At 42.4% G+C, this 20,547-nt stretch overlaps 1 protein-coding gene across 1 annotated transcript; it reads left to right on the top strand.

Moving 5' to 3' along the window:
• The first annotated feature begins 170 nt into the window (after positions 1–170).
• Positions 171–18,788, top strand: GOLT1B (golgi transport 1B). The gene is made up of 5 exons (XM_054989233.1): positions 171–357; positions 7,163–7,254; positions 9,532–9,710; positions 12,116–12,197; positions 15,289–18,788. The coding sequence occupies exons 1-5, from the start codon at positions 333–335 to the stop codon at positions 15,325–15,327; spliced, it is 417 nt and encodes a 138-aa protein (XP_054845208.1). The 5' UTR covers positions 171–332; the 3' UTR covers positions 15,328–18,788.
• Positions 18,789–20,547: the final 1,759 nt, after the last annotated feature.

The following is a 20,547-nucleotide window of genomic DNA, read 5'->3' as shown; positions in this document are numbered from 1 at the left end:
TGACCGCTCAATCAAAGGCCAGCCACGCGCGTGCGCCCTCTCTCTTTCTGGGTTGGCTCCTCCTCACGAAAGCCTCTGACGAGAGCTGAGGGAGAGGAAAGCCGCAATAAACGGCACGCGGATTGGCTCCTCCCGCTCTGCCCAATGGGAGGCGGCTTTGGTGAGCGGCGGCAGCAGTGGCAGCCGAAGCCGGGGACTGACTGAGGGGGCTGCGTGTTTCCGGAAGACGTGGCGGCTGCTTCTCCTCCTCCTCTTTTAGTCGGCTTCATTTTCGCTCTCCTCGGCTCGTTTTCTGTCGGAGCGTCCCAGGCCGGCGCCTCGCTGCCGCCATCATGATTTCCCTCACGGATACTCAGAGTGGGTGAAGTCAGAGGGAAGGGGGCGGGGCGGGAGTGGGGTTGCCAACCTCCAACTGGGGCCTGGAGATCTCCCGGAATTACAGCTGGTCTACCGATAATGGAGATCAGTTCCCCTGGAGGAAATGGCGGCTTCGGAGAGTGGTCTGAATGACATTATGCCCCGCTGAGGTCCCTCCCCGTACCCCATCCTCCCCAGACCTCCTCCCCCCGCCCCCGATCTCCAGGAATTCCCCAGACCAGAGTTGGCAACCCTGGGTACAGTGTTGGAATGGTTGTGGGGCCTTCCATCACAGGCAGTGGCGGTACAGCTTCAGGTGATTCATAACTAGAGCCGTTTTTTAAAAAATAATGTCTGTGAATAGCAGTCACGTCCAATTACTGCACTTGTTATTCTACGGCTCCTTTCCCATCCCTAAGCTCGCTTCTGTTATATCTTAAAATTTTAATCGTCTGCGTTTAGTTTAAGTTTTGTTTTAGGCAATTGGGGTTGAAGTTGCCTTACATTGCTTCCCATTGGTAGCCGTGTTGGTCTGCAGGATTCGAGCCCAGTGGCCTCTTAGAGGTGGCAGGGGAGAGTGGCATCGAGTCATATGGTGGCCCCTGGAGGAGTTTTCATGGCAAGAGACTAACAGGTGGTTTCCCATTGCCTGCTTCTGCAGCCCTGGTCTTCCTGGGATGTCTGCTATCCAATTACTAACCATGGTCAGTTCTGCTTAGCTTCTGAGATATGATGAGATCCTGCTTACCTGGGCTATTCAGGTCAGAGTTGGCATCTTAGAGACCAACAAGATTTTCAAGGAAAGCATAAGCACCCTCTCTGTGTGGTACTGATTTGTATCAGGGCCTTTCATACCTAGGAAGCAGAGGACTCCCAGATCATGTCTGATCAAATGTTTGGTTGGCTTTGTAATCATGTGAATTGGCCGTAAGTCAAGCAGTATAGTATATATAATGTGACAGGTGTATTATGATGTCTTGCAAATTTTAGTAGGCAAAAAAGGAGACAGGTTCCTGTCCCTAAGGAACTTACAGTTAAAAACACATAATAGGTGGTACACCAAGGAGAGGGGAGATGGGTAACTGGATGAATGTGATCTGCGTTCATTTGGAAGTGAAGCAGCATTGGTGGAAAATGCTTTGTTTTAGGGGTGTGGCAGGGCTTAGAGATGGAATGATAGGGCTGTAAAAGGCAAGAGGTTAGTGTGGCTTCTTGAGGCGCTGTGTGTTAGGGTTGGGCATTTAGTCAGTCAGAAGAGATTTGATTAAAATTGCTTATTTTTATAATGTTTATAAGATTTGATTGTGGTCTGTTGCCCTGCCGTGGTAGGTGAGATGCCCTGGGTACTGTGTTACAACATCTATTCTACATATGCCAGACGAGTGAGTGGCAAGTGCTCTTTCTTGTGCAGAGGTGGAGTCAGTTCATTGCCTGGTGCATAGTGATGACTTGACTTTGTTAAATGACTGGTGTGGCACTGCTACTGTGTCAACAACTTTGAAGGCCTTGGTTTCCTTTGCCCCACTTTGCACATTTTAATTGAAAGTTTGGGGGCAACTTGTGTTAGCAGAACAGCATTATATGGCAGTTCATGTTCCTGGAGTCTGGAAACTTCAGCTAGAACTTACCATTCCGTTCATTCATACTGGGAAGAAATTATGTTAATTGTAGTTTCCAAAACTGTCACCTAATCAGAATTGCCTCAAAGCAGTTTCAAATAGAATAATCAGGGTAGACGTGCATATTCCTAAATGCTTTCTTGAAGAAAACGCTTTCTGTGCAGTTAATTGAGCAAACCGTTACCACGTTGGTTATTTCTTTATCCTTCAGTAAAATCATTCTAGTCTTACTCATCAGTGTTGCCCAAGAAGACATTAAGGAATCTTGCACAATGAATGTGAAAGTTTAAATTTTGACACAACGAGGTGGCTTGAACATACTTGACAGAACAAGTTCATAAACATGAATATCAAAGCGGTATTGGTTGTATGACGGCTGGGATTTGAAAAGCTACTGTGTGTGCAACCAAAGGCTTGGGAGTATTGACTCTTTTCTGTGAGCTGCAGTGATGTATGCCGTATCAAAACCCTATTTTCTAAAGTGGTTTGTTGTTATCAAGGAGGCTGCTGCTTCAAATCCCTAAATTATGTTGAAAAAATTGCACTGCTTTTTTGACTCCATCCTTTGGTTCAAAAAATGAAAAAAAGGGAAAGCCTTGTTTAAATCCAATATGGCCTTTTTTTATACAAGTTTGGTTCACATATTACTTGTACAAATGGCTTGCATAATAATGCAATGAAAATTTTAGTTGAGAAGGACTCAGAAGAACATGCATATTCCTAGATCCCTATATCCTGCCTATCCTCTACAAATGCAGTTCCTTTAAAAGTATATGTTTATGCTTCACTGAGTTAGGGACCTTAGACTTCACCACTATATTGTCTTATGTCCTGTCTGTTGCTTTAAGTATGCTGTCCTGTGTGCAATTTGTGCTACAAATATGTTCCCACAACATAGTTATATGTTGTCTAATGTCAGTCCTGGAATCGCTTATGCTCTGTTTCAGCATTTCTTCAACTCTATATTGGATTGTTGCTAATGCTATGTCTTTGTAAGCTTGTATTTATTTACCTTATGGCATTGTTTATGGAAATGTCCTTGATATTGATTGTACTAATCTCACAATATGTAATCCACTTGAGGTCTCAGTGAGAAAGGCGGACTATAAATGCTATTAATATATATTAATAAAGGAGGATTAATATATATTAATAAAGCATGATATCTGTTTGTGGTACTGCAAAAATCTAATATACTATTAATCTAAGATATGGAGCTAATTAATAAAGGAGGCAGAAATGGCTAATAATGGAGAGGCAGGAAAAAGCTGAAACAATATTTAAATAATGTTGAATTCTAGGTGTGTGACAGTGTTGGAGTTCATAGGGGTTATGCTGGCTAAAATGACCTAAAATGTCTTCCAGGCCCCCATCCTCTAGTTTCCAACTGCTGCTACGGAGGCCATCAAAGGAAGTGGAGGCAGCAGTCAGCATCCCTCCATCATGTTTGGACCCAGATCCATTCACAAAGTGTGCTCTTATGTTATTTAATCAATTTACCTTTTAATGTGAAATGTAAAACCTCTTTTATTGCTGATAAACAATTCACAGATACCACATAAAAATTATAACAAAGCATCTGCTCGCCATAGCCATCAAAACAAATCCTGGGTAATAGCTCTTCACTGGTTGAGTTTGGAGTCACAGGATACTCATAGGTACAGTTTCCTCAAATACTAAATAATTGTGCTATAGATCTTATTGTAGCTGCATCTTTAGATGCTTGATGTGTTTCTTCAAGAGACAAACACCTAAAACACATTCTTCTGTAGTTCAATAAAGCTCCATAATGTGGACATATTTTTGTACTCCAGCATCTATGGTATGTTCTGGACTGGAATTCTTTGATATAGCTTTGGGTTTACGGTTGTCTGGCAGAAGTCAAAGATTTGGACATTTTGGCATGCTTTAAATGGTACAAAATAAGCCAAACTTGTTTCGGTGATAGAGAGACTAACAGTATGATCCTACTGCATGGTTACTTAGAAGTCAGTATCACTGTGTTCATTGGTGGTTACACTAAGGTAAGCATGCCAAAGATTGCAACGTAAGGTCCAAACTAGACATGGCAGTGTACTTATGACCGTAATTTTAAAGTCATTTAAAAATGCTTCGAGGGCCCAATCAGGACTGAAACAACAGCAGTGTGGTGCTCTTGTTCTCCCCCGCCCCAGCAGCATTTCAAGTGTTAAAACAGCCCTGGAGAGGGGATGAGTGCCTCAGCTGGCCACAGTGCAGGTCCGATCAATTTAAAATAACTTTTAAAATGGCGGTTTTCTTGTGGCAGCCACAAGGATGCCATTATGTCTTGTTTGGCCCTAAGTATGGGCCATTCTTAATGCTACTTGTATTATAAATTCCCTTCTTCCAGTTCTCGGAAATGTCCTGTCTCTTCCCCCCCCCCCCCAGATCGTCTTGTTTCTGCCTGCTTAATCAGGGGGAATTGCTGTCTTACACTATAAACCCCTAAGGGTGATAGCACAGCTAACACAAACGTATATTGTGAGCTTGCAGATACCCTGAGTCCAAACATTTTCGATGAAAAATAAATACTGATGAAATGGAAGTTGCACATGGCATCCAGAAGACCAAGCAAAGAATACCTTCCTAGCAGAAGAAAGGCAACTTCAGATTTCCTAATAAGCAGAATCTAAATGTGCTCTAATTTTCTAGTGTCCTGGCACAGACCCATAATTAAGCACTATTCATAATTCTTCCAAGAATAAAAGGCTGTTCCATCTCACTTTTGTTACAATTCATCCATAATAAAACTCACAATTGTTGCACATTTTATTGTGCAGCGCTATGGGTTAGATAGTGGCTGCAAAGGCTTTGTATTTTTATTTATGAGGCTTTGCAGTGATTGGCAATAGCAAAAGAATTGTCTGAGAATGAAATCCCGTATCTTTTCAATAGAGATTTAGCATTCTGGGTGAAACTGATGCCTATTGCACAGTAAATCTAGATGTGGTTAAGAGCAGCAGGATTCTAATCTGGTGAACCGGGTTTGATTCCCCACTCCTCCGCTTGAAGCCAGCTGGGTAACCTTGGGTCAGTCAAAGCTGTCCCAGAGCTCTCTCAGCTCCGCCTACCTCACAGGGTGATTGTTGTGAGGATAATAATAACACACTTTGTAAACCGCTCTCAGTGGGCATTAAGTTGTCCTAAAGGGTGATATATAAATCGAATGTTGTTGTTGTTGTTATTATTGTTGTTATTCTATTTGTTGTGCAGCAGTCTATACATACGTCCTCTTTGTTTTTGGTTGTTTTTGGAGGTGTCTTGGATTATGCTAATCTAAAATATTTGTTTTTTATTAAAATCACTTTAACTATATGGAAAAAGGTCTGTACATATTGGCTGGCCTTGATAGTTCGCTCCAGTATGTGATCTTTCACTGTCGTTCATCCACTGACGTTTGGGAGTAGTGGGATTTTGCCTTTGATGTAGTGCTGAGTGCACCTGCTTCACTTATGATGTTGCTGTATCATTTGGTGTACTCAGGGCTTTTATCCAGCTGGAACACAGTGGAACGGAGTTCCGGAAACTCTTGAAAATGGTCACATGGCTGGTGGTCCTGCCCCCGATCTCCAGACAGAGAGGAGTTTAGATTGCCCTCTGTGTGGTGTGCAGAAGGCAATCTAAACTCCCCTCTGTCTGGAGATCAGGGGGCGGGGCCACCAGCCATGTGACCATTTTCTCTGAGGGCAACCCACTGAGTTCCACCACCTCTTTTCCCAGAAAAAAAGCCCTGGGTGTACTTCATATTTGACTACAAGACTTACAGTGCAATCCTAAGGGAATAGATCCAGAGGAGTTAGCCATGTTAGTCTGTAGTTGCAAAATAGTAAAAAGTCCAGTAGCACCTTTAAGACAAACTAACTTTATTGAGACATAAGCTTTTGAGAACCACAGCTCTCTTCTTCAGATGCATCTGACAAAGAGAGCTGTGATTCTTGAAACCTTATGCCTCAATAAAGTTGGTTAGTCTTAAAGGTGCTACTGGACTTCTTACTATCCTAAGGAGAGTTACTCCAATCTAAGCCCATTGAAATCAATGGGCTTAGACAAAAGTAACTCTCCTTAGGATTGCACTGTTAGAATTCCTTGCAGGTTCCAACAGGTAGAGATGCTTAAACTTATATATTCTCGTTCTGTTCCTTCTGAAGTTTTGAAAAGCAAGGGTGTTTTTCATTTGCAGTGCTTGCCTAAGTCTTTGACAAAACTGTATACAAGATAGTGCCTCCTTTTCTTTGCTCCCAGAGAAAGGGAGTAGCCTGATGCCAGTTTTCAATTAGTAGTCCAGGTTGGGTTAAGTGTATGTCTTTGCATTCATTGTGAGCCATTTTGGTTTGATGCCAATAGATAAAACACCGAAGAAGTAGTTTCAGGTGGGTAGTCATGTTCGTCTGTAGTAGAAAAGCAAGATTTGAGTCTAGCAGCAGCTTAAAGACCAACAAGATTTCCAAGGGTACAAGCTTTTGAATGTCAAACCCCTCTTTGACTCTTGAAAGCTTATACCCTGGAAATCTTATTGGCTTTTAAGGTGCTACTGGCCTTGAATCTTGTTCTTCTGCTAAAGAAATAAAGTCTCTAATATACTGACGTAGTCCTGTGACTGCTGTCTTCAGTGCTACTGCTGACTACCCATTTTTCTTAAAACTAGCGGTGTTTGCTGTAGCTTGAGAAAGGTGATGTCTTGCTCTTTCTTTGAATTAGATCTCTGCCTCTGATTTCGATAGCTCTTCATTGGTTTTTCCTACAGAAGTCTTTGTGGGCATTTCATTTAATAATAGTGTCTGCTTGTCCTTTTGAACAGATCTGAAGACAGCCAACGAGTATATTAAATCAGGGTTGCAGTAGTTGAGACAAAAGAAAAGAACAAGTCAAAATTACAGGCAGGGCTGCTAATTTTGCGACTGAATTGGTATCCCAGCAGTGTTTGCACAGAGACCAGCTGTTGCTGAACTAAGTGGGCCCTTGATCAAATCCAGGCAGGCAGTTCTTTTCTCTTTACATGATGCATCCTGCCTGAATGAGGGCGAGGTGTTGGGTGTAGTAATGAGCAGGTCAATAATTGTCGAAGTCCCATTTGTTAAAGAGTGTTTTGTATATTAAATTATTTTTCTTTTCCTTATTGCCGAGGCTACGTTTTAACTAATTCTCCTGCTCTTTTTGTATTACAGAAATTGGAATGGGACTTACAGGTTTTGGAGTATTTTTCCTTTTCTTTGGAATGATCCTGTTTTTTGACAAAGCACTTTTGGCTATTGGAAATGTAAGTCTTTTACATGAGTCATATTTACATAATACATCAACTGCACACGCTTCCCTCCAAACGTGCCACTGTAGTTGGCATACATACAAAAACCTGAGAGGAAGTTAATCTTAAGGAGCACCTTGTCTGGCATTCGGTTCACTTCAGTATGATAGGCGTGCCTTGATTGTGTATGCCTCAGGAAACTTTGTTTTAATTGGCAGCCCTCTGTGGAGCACAGCAGATGTCTTTCTGCGCTCATTAGTAATGAGTGATGTGGAAAAGAACAGGAAGACTGAAGAGCCAGCGACTCCATACTCCTATCTCCTTGGAGCCCTTTCCCTTGAATCAAGTCGGTCCTCCTGCTTTTCACCTGTGTTGGCTTCACATCTCCTTTGGCACGCCACACAAATTCCTTGTGCTTACCTTTAAACTTCTCCATGGACTTGCCTCAGCTGTGATTTCTTCATAAGCTGTCATTTCTCCAGTTCTGCCATCCTGAGCTGGCCTCTCTGGCTCTCTCAGGTAGCTGCCTTGTAGCCTCTTATGCTCAGAACTCCTACCCACAGCATGTTCGTGACGCCGTCTCACTCTTTTTTGTCAGCCCCTCCACCCCCAGCTCAAATCATGCCACCTCCACAAAGCTTTTGAATTAACCCTTGAGACAGGGTTAAAATATGTGCGTTGGCTTACTTTTATCTTCCACCTACTTTCTGAGAGTTGTAAATTTAGATTGTTGGCTTCTTGAACAAAGACCTGTTTGGGGCTAATTTGCAGTGGGAAGCACCGTGTATACTGCTGATGCTATAGAAATAAGATTGCTATTTAGGCTGGATGAGCAATATATGCAGTCCCGTAAGAACATAGGAAGAGCCTTGCTGGATCAGACCTTAAAGTGTAAAAGAATGGAGCGCTAGATTATTTATTTCATTTGTACCCTGACTTTCTTCCTAATGGAGTCCCAAAGCAACTTAGGTCTCCTCCTCTTTATCCTCACAACAACCTCATGAGTTAAGCTAGGCTGAGAGTGTGCGACTGGATCAGACGGAACGTAGAGTCGAGCGCTGTCCTTCCACCTAGTGAACTGCATTAATCAGTGGTGATCAGCCTTTTAGAACTGTGATATTAAATATTTCAACTGACACGGAGAAGTTGTGCTTTAAAGTATAAATAGTTAAAAATATATTTGCACATGAAAATTTATGATCGTGCATTGAAGCTCTTGTGTGTTGTGTGTGTGTGTTTAAGGTTGTCCCAGTACTTGCAAGAGTAAGTGACTAGGAATCCCTATTTAGGATGGGCCTTTGGTCTTCCAGAATCTGAATTTGTGGTCTAGTTGTCTTGCTTTCTTAAAAAATCTTTTTTCACAGGAATCGGTAGAATCTGGCATTTCTTGTACTTTGGCACAGGAAATCTACTCGGTGCTACCTTAAGTTTCCCTATTTGTCGATAAGCCACTGTTGGTACTTCTTTACTCTTAAAGATAGCCCTCACTTTTACTTGTAAGTGTCTTGCAACTTGAGTCCAACCCCCCTAAAGTTAAGCATTTTAAAGCCCTATTTGATATTTAGACATGCTCTCTAATTCTCCCACTGAAATCAATAGGATTGAAAAATGCTTAAATTCAGATGGACTGTGCTTGTTACATGCAGGAATTTTATAACTGATATGATCGACAGCATGCAACTGAGCAATAGTAAATGTCTATCTAAACATTTACTATTGTTTGGATGCATGCTTTGTATCTTATCAGAGTTATAAAATACATAGTCAAGTGGGTGATAAGAGAGACAATAACTTTAATGTTAACAGAATGAAACCAGCATTGCTCTTGCAGAATATGTTCATCACTTTATCAGTAATCTTGATATTATTGCATTTCAACCTGGTTATTCAGCTCTCAGTAGTTTCATAAGCTTCCAAATATATTGCTTGGAATACATCAAAAGCTTTGATGTCTTGCTAGATGAACTTTGTTATCTGATCTATTCACACAGTTTTTCCGCAAGGGAAAACTGTTGGCCTAGCACAACTGTTTCTTAATAAAGTCAAGCCAATATTGTTCAATTTCTTTTAACAGCATGTAAATTAGGTCTTTTCCTCCAGCAAAATCAGCTTTTTTGTGTTATGCCAAAACATTCTTTCAGTAGTACATTTGAATTCTACTTTGTCATGGATGCAACGTGAGAATAAGCTTTGGTTTCCGACATAGGTTCGTCTTCTGTAAAGTTAATATTTTTGTACTTAAGTACATTTTCCCCTTCATTGCGTTGTGCTTATTATTAATGTCTGTTTCAGGTTTTATTTGTGGCTGGCCTGGCTTTTGTGATCGGTTTAGAAAGGACATTCCGATTCTTCTTCCAGAAGCACAAAATGAAAGCCTCTGGCTTCTTTTTGGGAGGTGTACTTATTGTTCTCATTGGTTGGCCCTTGATAGGAATGGTCCTTGAAATTTATGGTTTCTTCCTCTTATTCCGGTAAGGTTTTTTTTTCCACTGTTCTTTGCTTTTGTTTTGAAGAGTAACCCTTTTTTTTCCTATTGTGAAACTGACATTCATCAAACAATTGCCGTTTCATTCATGAGGCTTAACGTGCACAGTCAGGTACTCTCAGAAGCGTCTCTCTTCGTGTTAAGAGTAAACTGAAATGCCATCTTGTTTCCAAAAAGATATTTTTGAAACCCTGGAGGTAATTCTGTTATTAAAATGGCCATGGACAAGCAGTCTGCTTAGCCTCTAAGTTGCCAGAGGAAATCCATTAATTTTAGAACTGATGCAGGCATAACACTCTTGACCTTTTAACCCTCGATCCAGCTCTCATGAGCAAGGTGCAGGATTCTGTGCTGCTTCTCCCCAGAATTCCCTTGCCACAGTTGAGCGTGGCATCAGTGCCACCGTTAACGCTAGCTAACACTAAGATTTGAAACTTTAGTATTAATCTGATTAGTGAAACCTGATTTAAGGACCGTCTTTATTCACCATGTTCTGCATTAGTGCTTTTGTAACGCTTAGCCATGGTTAAAGCCAAAAGGGAAGGGGTTTATTGGCTGTAACATTGCAGGGAAGGGAGAATGGGACCCAGGGCCTGACCCTGACATCATTAGATCTGCATTAGATCTCCTTTGCTCTTAGAGTGAATGATTCTCTTGCTTCTTCTGCAACTTTGGAAGTCTGTGCTCCTTTCGAACACCAGCATTTGCATGTATGTATGTTTGTTTATAATCCACCTTTCTCACTGAGACCCAAAGCGGATCAGTAATCAACCAACTTTCATGAGACCCGGGCTGGTTGGCACAGACACATATGCGCGTGCACACACTCTATCACTTGCATATTTAATTCTTGAAGCCCCTAGTGAAAAATCTTTGGCTCAGTTCAGAAATCACACCAGATTTTGCAGCAAGATTCAAATCCAGCAGCACCTTAAAGACTAATGAGATTTTCAGGGTATAAGCTTTTGAGAATCAAAGCTCCCTTTGTTAGGTATCAAATTTTGCCGTCACTATGATCTGGAACCCAAACCATGAATTGCACTTCTAAGTGTATAGGTAAACCCTGTTTGTCTCCTTTCCTTTTCTGTCTGCTTAGCATTCCAGTCTCAGGGTCCAGAGGTGTCCAGGGTGGAGCAGTGGTTTGCCAGTTCAGCTTGACAATAAGCCTGTCTCTTATTAGTGGGGGGGCTATATTGAGTCATCTGCCCCATGTAGGAACGGTGGCTAATCTCGCACCAACTCACGTCCCCACCCCTCTCTTCCCTTGTGGTTGGCAGGGAAGGGTGAAGTGAACCTGGGACATACTGCAGAGTCAGAACATAGTGCAGAGTTTGTTTTTATGCGGTTAAATCTGGCTTTTATCATGATTTAATGTACCGTTTTATTAATGTGTTTTTATCTCTATGTTGTAATCCGCCCTGAGCCCATCCACAGGGAGGGCGGACTATAAATTTAGTTGATGATGATGATGATGTGTTTAGTGCAGACTGTTGACTTTCAAACTCATCATAAACCATGTTTTCTGATTATGAGTGTTAATTTAGACACCATGCCAAACCATAGCAAAGTTTCCAACCCTAGTAAAGTTTTGTTAACCAGTTGTCCTGAAGGGTGGTATATAAATCGAATGTTGTTGTTGTTGTTGTTGTTGTTATACTTGAACTTTACCTTTCATGTTGCACTGAAAAGCATTGGTCCTTTTGATCCGTGATTGCTCATTCATCTCGTAATCTTCCATTTGATGCAGCAATCATCAAGTAATTTATTTAAAATGCATTTATTTAAAATACTCATATCCCACTTTTCTCCCAGTCAGTGGACCACTCCCACTTGGATGTGGATCTCAATAGAAATCTATTGGGATGGGGGGAAAGTAGTTGTATGGATCCCTCTCTTGATCCTCTTGGTTGAGAGATTAACTTATGTCTCAGTGGTAGGCATGCCTTAGGAACTGTATTGGTTAGTAGTTTTTTGAGGCATTAATCATAAGGACACTTTCCAGGGAGCAAGCCCAATTCAATAAAATGAGACTGACTTCTGAGTAGATTTCCCCCCCTAAGCAGGACGTTTTTGCTTGTTCTTTAGGGAATACTAGATTGAATTCTGTCACTAACTGCATTGCAGTAGATTCCTTAGAACTGCTGCTTAGCTTAACTAATTCGAATAGCTAAAATGCTTTTGTAGCCATGCAAAATTTTGCCGTCATCAACTGTTAGTTGCTTCCATTCATTCATCTATAGTCTTTATGGAAGAAAATGAAACCTGCAATGATAAAACTTACCCAGTTAGTACAAAAAGTGAGTTTTGATGTGATCTTGTTCCATTGTCATACAGAAATATGTAAGTTTGCGGAACTTTACTAATCTTTTTTTTCCCATTCTTTGTTTAAAGGGGCTTTTTCCCTGTGGTGGTTGGTTTTATTAGAAGAGTGCCAGTTCTTGGCTATCTTTTGAATTTACCTGGTATAAGCTCGGTAAGTATTAAACTGCATCTACTCCCATGCTTCTGTTTCTTCATATCTGTGCTTTGGGGGTGCCTATCGTCATAACAGCTCGTAAAGTTTTTTAGTTCTCTGTGCAGCTCTGTATCCATCTATAGACTGTTATTGCCATACTCATCCCTGAGGATGACTTCTGCTCTGAAAAAGAGCTCCACGTTCAGAAGTTGCACACCCCTTAACAGAATCTGTAAGGATAAAAGGCATCTTACCCTCATGAGTTCTCATAAAAAGAGATATGTCAAAAATTTGGACACCCCCCCCTCTCCCCGCATACCTCTGCTCTGCAGTTGTTTACTGTGGTGTATGTTGGAGGGGGGTGGGTGGGGATTTGACCTGGATAGCTCAGGCGAGCCCAGTCTCATGAGATCTCAGGAACTAAGCAGGGTTGATCCCAGTTAGTACTTGAATGGGAGACCGCCATTCCAGGATCATTGTACAGAGGCAGGCAAAGGCAAATCACCTCTGTTTGTCTCTTGTCTTGGAAACTCTACAGGGGTGGCCATATGTCGGCTGCAACCTGATGGCATTTTCCACTAGGGGTGTACACCCCAAAAAAAAAAATCTGGGAAACCTGGATCTGGGTTTCAGGGAAACAAAAAACATCCAGGATCCCTGAAATCCAGGAAAACTCCTCTAATCTGGTTTGGCAAGATTAGAGATCCCTGGATTTATTTGGCCATTATTTTCTATGGGGAAAGCTAGCTGGAGGAATAAGGGCATCAGTTTTCAAGTAAACTCCATGAAATTTGCAGGGAACCTACTCCTGACTGTCCTCTAAAGACCACCCAAGTTTCAGGAAAATTGGACCCCGGGGTACATTTCTATGGGCTCCTGAATGTCCCCAGCCACCCTCCATTGTTTCCTATAGCGAAAAAAGTCAAAGCTGACTGCTGTAGCCAGATACAAGCTCAACTCACAGAAAGCCCAACAGAACCAAGCTGAAGCCCTCTCATTACTCAAGGGCCTGTGAGCAAGCTGCCCAGCCTCTCTTCATTATTTCCTATGAAACAAGAGGACCAGAGAATCATGTAAAAACAGCAAATTCACACCAAACTATAGTGAAGCAGGGGACACTGTCGCAATTTAACCCAACTGAACCAGTGTGACTCACAGAAGCCAAGCAGACAGGAGAGCTCCTGCACAGATTGGCCACTCACTTCCCCCCTCCATGCCTCACTCCTCCTCCTTCCTGCCTCAGCCTCACTCCCCCTTCCTCCTCCCACTTGGAAAAAAACATGGGAGAAGCCCAGGAAGCCAGCCTGAGGTTGAAGCCACATCCCACATATTTATCTAGGGGTCTGGATCCGGGATTCTCCTATTTGATTTGGGAAAACTGGATTGGCAAAAATCTGGAACCCGCCCCCCCAGACCTGGATTGCACTCCCCTACTTTCCACCACTGCTGTGTTCTGGGGGGTGGGGGTGGGGAATTAAGTGCATCTTGATGTGATGTCATGGTTCCAAAAGAACCCACTAATAGAACTTGTGCCGTCATCCTCTGTACCAGAAGTGGATTTCCATGACTGCCCTGTGATGCTTTGTTCTGCAAAGCAAAACACAACCAGCAAGTTTGGCAACACAGTCTGTTGAGGTCTGCAACTCACTTTTTACAAATGAAGGTGTTGCCTCAGTGTGCCCCACAATATATTTCAGTTTCTCAGCCACAAAGATCTTTCATCGGTTTAACGTCAACTTGGCCAGTCTTTATGAAATGGTGTAAATGCCTTTTTGTTGTTCTGTGCCAGCTACAGTTTGGGCACAGTATGCAAACTTTAGGCAACCGGGGAGTGAGTTCCAGAGGGCACCAGGTGTTTCAATACCTTTTTAAACCGCACCTTTCTGCATTTCTGTTGAGAAGCCGTAACTTTAATATTGGTGTCTTTGACTTTTACATGTATATCAGGATCGATGCGCTATATAATATGCCCGTGTGAGCAAAGACCATGGCCGATAGTTAATTGAATCAGAGTGAGGGAAGAGGACTGGTCCGCTCCTCATCCTAACCTGAGAGCTAGCTACTCAGCCCCAGTTTTGGCCATCCACGTCTTTTTAAAATGACCCATGCATGTAAACAAACATGACGTCCTCCTCGTGAGAGTCACTGTATGCTTGTGTCTGTCTTTTTTTACATCAAGCATGCTGGAATGTATTTGCTATCACAAATGTCCTGGCTGGAACTGAGTCGCAGGCAGCTCAGCAGCACTGTCGATAATTTTGAAGGTCAGGTGCATGTGATTTCACTGTAGTACCCACCACAGTGGCCGTGGTGCCTTTCAAAAAGGGCATTAGAAAGCCAAGCCCATCCCCGCCATGCCCCTACTGTGCCCAACCTTGTACCATGGCACGTCTTGGAGCTGTGCCATGGTACATGGTAAAGCTTCCAGTGCCCAGATTATAATGCTGGCAAGTTGCACCAGCCCTAAACGCTGATTTGCCAGTGCAGTAGTTTGTAGGAATGGTATGCAAGCCTTGTTGATGTCGATGCATTTTCTTGTGGCGTTAAATCTCTTTTATCATTGTTATCTACGTCTCAGGCCTTATAATCTGGTTTGGCGTTTCATCGTCATTGATCTTTACCAATATACATTGGTATCTTAATGGAGTTAAATCCTATTTGACAACTTAATTGTTGATGTTTTCTTCAAAGCCTGCGTAGGCTCAGAAGAGAAGCCCCAATAATGGTTAGTTGAAAAAAAAATCATCTTCAGTCTGTTAATGCATGAATGGCTGACTTTTTAAAAAAAATTTCCTTTCGGGTCATTGAGCTGACAGTATTTATACTTGCTTTTTCCCTTATTTTTTCCATTTCTGTTGCATCTTCATGTTGCTGTCAGTGTCAGTATAAATGCACACCATGCTGAAACACTGTTACAGTTAATACTGAGTTGCGTTGATTTTGTGTATACCACATAAAGACCTTGTTGAGTATGATCTGATTATAGTCACTTTCAACCTGCTCCTTACGTGCAGAAATGCCTGTCTCCTTGCAGTAACCTGTAAATGTGGTAGAATCTCAGAATTAAAACTTGTTTCCCCTTTTCTTCTTTCCCCCCATCCCCAAACAGCTCGTAGATAAAGCTGGAGAAAGCAACAACATGGTATAATGACGAGAGTGCTGAAGACTGGGTCTAAATTTATATTATTTATAAAGTCCTTTTGAAGAAAAGATCAGCACAAAGATTCTGTTGTGTACAAAGGCAAAGTTTGTAACAAAGTCTTGATGTAAGTTTTTTAAATTTACACCGTAGTCTGCAAAATGCATCGTTAGCAAAGGAAAAAGGTAGCAAGCGTGCACCCCGAGACTTGCTGCTCCTGGAATTTGGTGAACTGAAGAAAAAGCCACGGGCCAAACCCGTGGTCTAAAACGATTCAAGACTTCTTAACGCTTTTTGGAGTATGTGCTCATTGCAGCAACCCCGCTGTGGGATTAACAGTGCCTGTAACTTTACCTCCTGATTTTGAAGGTGTTGTCGAGTAAGCAGGCACGGTCCTTCTCTCCTTCCACCTGCCAGTCTTTTTACTTATGCTCCTGAATCGGAAGAAAGCAAATACCCGTGTTTTTTTTTTCACCTGTCAAAAGCAAAGAGGCTTCCTTTAGGCATGATGTATGGCCTTTTAAGGTGGATCATCATCTTTCACCATGCACCGCTAGAGGATTTCACTCTACAGTTCTGCTTTATACATTTCTTTGTAAATACGCAGCTGGAATAAAACTTCGTAGAAAATGTTTAAAGCCAAATGTAAAATTCTGATTAGGTTTGTCTTTGAAATATGCAAACAGGTCAAATATTTTTTTTAAGTACTCTAGCCTGAAACCACTCTTTGGTTTTGACATCTGTTCAATTTGACGGGGACAGAGGAAGCCAGTTTTACACTCCTTTTTTGCTGGCTCTTCCTGATCCGTGTTACATGTATGCATCGCAAAAAGGTTGCAGCCCTTCGGTCATCAAATAAAACTTGGTGTTCATCCTATTCAGCTTACGAAATGACTTGCTTGGTCTCGAGGTGCTCACACGTTTTTTGAAACATGATCTGCCCAGCCGACCCATTTCTTCAAAAAGGTGCTGATCCTGAATGTATTTTTGTTGCTTTGCCTGCAGCCAGTGTAATGTCCCTGCATCATGTATAACATCATGTCTTTTCTATTGGCAAAGGCATTGGAGTGGAGGCACTTGAGTTTATGCATCCCATCCTTATTCTAGGACAGCATCTTGCAGTGCGACTTCTGTAAATAACTTTACAATGAGGTTAGAATATTCAGTCATTTGTATGTTGGGAGGTCTCGGGAAATTTTAGTAGCCTTAATTCAGTGCCACACTTGAGGACTGCTCCTTCCTTGTTAACTTGTTCTGATGGCTGGGAAGGATGCATGTTTCAACACACAAAAAGTTTTAGAACTGCTTTGTACATTTCAGTGAAGTGGGCAAGAAAGAGCGACCTGCATGTATTCTGCCCATGCTCATAGTTGGGTGAGATCAGGACAGGTAGAGCATCTGACCTGGTTCTCAGGTGCATATCTGTCCAGACTGATATTTATTTACAGAAACTCTGTGTATTAATGCAGGACTAACTTATTTAGCTCCAAACAGCTACTATAAGCCCCCATTTAGGGGATAGGTGTACGTTGGTCATTTTATTTGAAGCACGAACTTTTCTAAATTTGTGCAACTAATTTCTCAGCTTTGGTATTGGTAACTATTGATAAGTTTGCTAACGCTTGACAGAAATAGCCCTTTTAAAAAATCTAGTGGATGATTATTTAAATTTCTTTGCTTTTAGGCTCCCCCCCCCCCTTAAAAAAAATGTTGAAAAATATCTTTGGATAAGATGAATGTTTCCAATTGCGAAAGCAATCTTGACAGGAGCTTCCCAGGTTTTTTTGGTTTTGTCTCGAGGACAGGAAAACACACTTGGGGAACGCATGTCTTTTCAAAAGTCCTGAAACTGTTTATCTTTACTCTTGAAGCCACACATGTACCTCATTTTAGTTTCACTGTGATACATGTTGCTGCCTGTAAGATGTAAAAAATATGTAAGGGGGGGCGCTCACACTGCAGTCCTTTAAAAAAAAAATTGTGTATCCTGTTGAGTAGGGTGCATTCTGTGAGTTGTGCCCAGCCATTGAGCTGCCCCAGTTTCCCTGATGCTGTGGCGTACACTACAGTTTAAGTTGAACAAAGATCGGTGGCTGTTGATACGGGCGGAACTGCATGAAACATTGTTTGTATATCTCCCATTTCCACGTGAAACTTTTCTACAAAGGCATGCTCTCCCGAGTCATTCCTGTATCCAAAAATCATCCTCCTGTGTCATGAGCCCTGAGAGCCATGCCTTTTATCACGGTTCGAAGCAGCTGAGCAATTCATACATCATTCCTAGCGCTGTAACCAGGGGACAGAAAAGGCTGTACAGATATTACTAAGCCATCAAAATTTCCATTTTGCAGTATCTTTCCCCTACACTGAGTGGAACGGGGAAGGAACTGTTCCTGATCCCCCTCAAGTACAGTGCATTGTGAATTACATTAACCATACCCATAGATGCAGAGGATTTAGCCGTGTTAGTCTGTAGTAGCAAAATCAGAAAGAGTCCAGTAGCACCTTCAAGACTAACCAACTTTATTGTAGCTACAATACAATAAAGTTATATGCTACAATAAAGTTGGTTAGTCTTAAAGGTGCTACTGGACTCTTTCTGATTAACCATACCCACACAGCTCTCTCATTGGTTTCTGTTTTACTTGACTCATGGAAGGGACCTGTATTACCTAACAGTGACAGTGATAGAAACCCTAATTGTAGCCCTCTGATTGGATAGAAAAGCTTCAGTTTGTGTGTTGGGAATCTCATTCGAGCACCCCTTTGTAAAAATGAAAAAAGACATTGTGAAGGTGTTGGATTTTTTTTTTAAAGTGATCAGCTGCAAATTTGATGTAATTCTTGTTTTTGTCTTCTGATGGTCCTACTTGATTAGGAAAGTATTTGGAATGGGGTGTGTGCATGTGCGTGCGTGCGCACGTGTGCACGCGCATGCATGCACGGGAATTCTAGGATGATAGTGAAAAAGAAGGCAATACCTTAACTTTCTTCAGATTAGGATGCTGTGTTTAAACCTTCTTGAAGATTTTAGGCTGGGGGCAGCGTCATGACTTCCCTCCAAGCTCCAGCTCACAGTCAGCAGCAGAGATAGGAAGACTTAATAGGAACACGTCTGTTCCTTTGAAGGTGATGGTCTTTGGTGAATACAAAGCCAGGCAAAGTTGGTATTACAAAGCAGTTAGAACGAGTCCTTAGTCTTACGGCTGCTAGTTTATACACTTACTTGAGAGTAAGTGCCACTGAACTCAATTGGAAATCTTTCCAAAGAGACGTGCCCAGGATCCGGCTCATGCGTTGTAACCTTTTGCAAGAAACAAAGGCATCATCTCTAATAAAAGTCTTTCCCCTCCATTTAAATGTAACTCTTCGTTGCTGCTTTAGGAATCGTACACAGATCTTGTCTGGATTAAATGAACACTGTAAATACTCTTGTCATACCTTGAATAAAAAGGTACTTTTTCTATGAACTGGTAATCAAACGTCTGACTTTTTACCTATCTAAATGGGAAAAAATAGCCCTGTGTTGGAAGCTTTCCTAAGGTTTCTGTTGGGAGGGTCAACATAACCAATCTGTCTTGTCTGGGATGATATTCCAGGCAGTCTTCTGCAGGTGCTTTCACAAAATGGAGCAAGCATGTGCATCCAGCCAACTCAGGGCGCCCCCTACTGCTTGCCAGTCAGGAAAAGTGGATATTGCACGTCACTGTTGACTTCTGGAACATGACATGCAAACACTCAGGCAGATCACAGGGCTGGGTCTAAGCCTCAGGCCGTGGGTTATCTGGTTCAAGCCCCTGTCACTGTATGACAAATGGATGAAATCTCATGACGCATTTATTACTGTGGCCCCACTACCAGTTCCTGGCTGCAAGCCATCTGCTTGCCTGTCTTGTTGCGGGGGGAGAAGAAACGACTGTCATTCACCATCACCTCCGTCTGGCTAGGGGGACTGGACCCAAAGGAAGAAACTACCAGAGCACCAAATGAAGCCCCGTCCCTGGACCTGGCAGTGACTCAGACTCCTGTAAAAGATGCTTCTGCTCCTACGGTCTCCTCGGGAGTGCTGATTAGGTGCATTCTTCAGAAGCTGTTTCTTACAAGCCTGCTGACAGGAGCCATTTACTCTTCCATAAATCAAACCAGAAGTGCCTTTTCATTTTGTATTGACTTTTAGGGGGGTTTAAAACCTGAGAGGGAGCAGCAGAACTGGAAGCAGGCAACAGAACGGAAATTCATACAGCCTATGACTTCTCGTGGAGGCTGAAGCTTGTCATCTCAGATTCCTTTTTAAAAAATGATTTAACACAATTTTTTCCACAAGCCTGCATACCAGTTTTGTTGTGATGTGTCAACCTTCTGGGGAAGTGTTTCTTTACAGGGGAGTTGGGTCTTTCTTGGCCCCTTTGTAAAATGGCTATACAGGCAAAGTGTTCTTTAGATTTGAAATATATAATGGTACACAGTGTGTGCACAAGAGCTGGTGTAGCATGGTGGCTAAAGAAATGAGCTATGCTTTAGGGGGGGGCCTGGTTTGAATCTTGCTTCAGTCATTAACAACAGGGGTCCCCAACCCCCAGTCCGTGGACCGGGACCGGTCTGTGGGCTGTTAGCAACTGGGCCGCACAGGAGGTGAGTGGCGGGTGAGCACAGAGGCGGCTCCAGGGAGCAGGTGAGGTAAGTGGTCGCCTATCACCTCCAGATGGGACTGTCTAGTTGCAGGAAAACAAGCTCAGGGCTCCCACTGATTCTGCATTGTGGCAAGTTGTATAATTATTTCATTATATATTATAATGTAATAATAGAAATAAAGTGCACAATTGTATTATTCTGAAACCACCACCACCACCCGGTCCATGGAAAAATTGTCTTCCACGAAATCGGTCCCTGGTGCCAAAACGGTTGGGGACCACTGATGAACAAACTAAGCAATCTTAGGCAAGCCTGCTTTCTGCTTTTGTACCCTTTTCTGTTACAGGAACAATTACGCTGACTTAACCTTACAGGGTTGTTGGAAGGTTTAGGGCAAGATAACGGGTTGGATCTAGCAGAGGAGTTACCAAACAAAGTGGCAGAGCGGATCTTTCCTCACCTCCCCGCCCACCCCCACCCCCAGCAGCCTGTCATTTGTTCCAAGACTCCTCTTGAGATTTGGGAGAGCCTCCCAAGCAAAATAGGCCACAGGATGTAGTCTACAGCAACAAGAGAGAATAAAGTGAAATTGTCTTT

The sequence above is a fragment of the Eublepharis macularius genome, chromosome 9 (assembly GCF_028583425.1).
Source record: "Eublepharis macularius isolate TG4126 chromosome 9, MPM_Emac_v1.0, whole genome shotgun sequence".
Lineage (NCBI taxonomy): Eukaryota > Metazoa > Chordata > Lepidosauria > Squamata > Eublepharidae > Eublepharis > Eublepharis macularius.
This window is presented reverse-complemented; position numbering and strand designations above follow the sequence as displayed.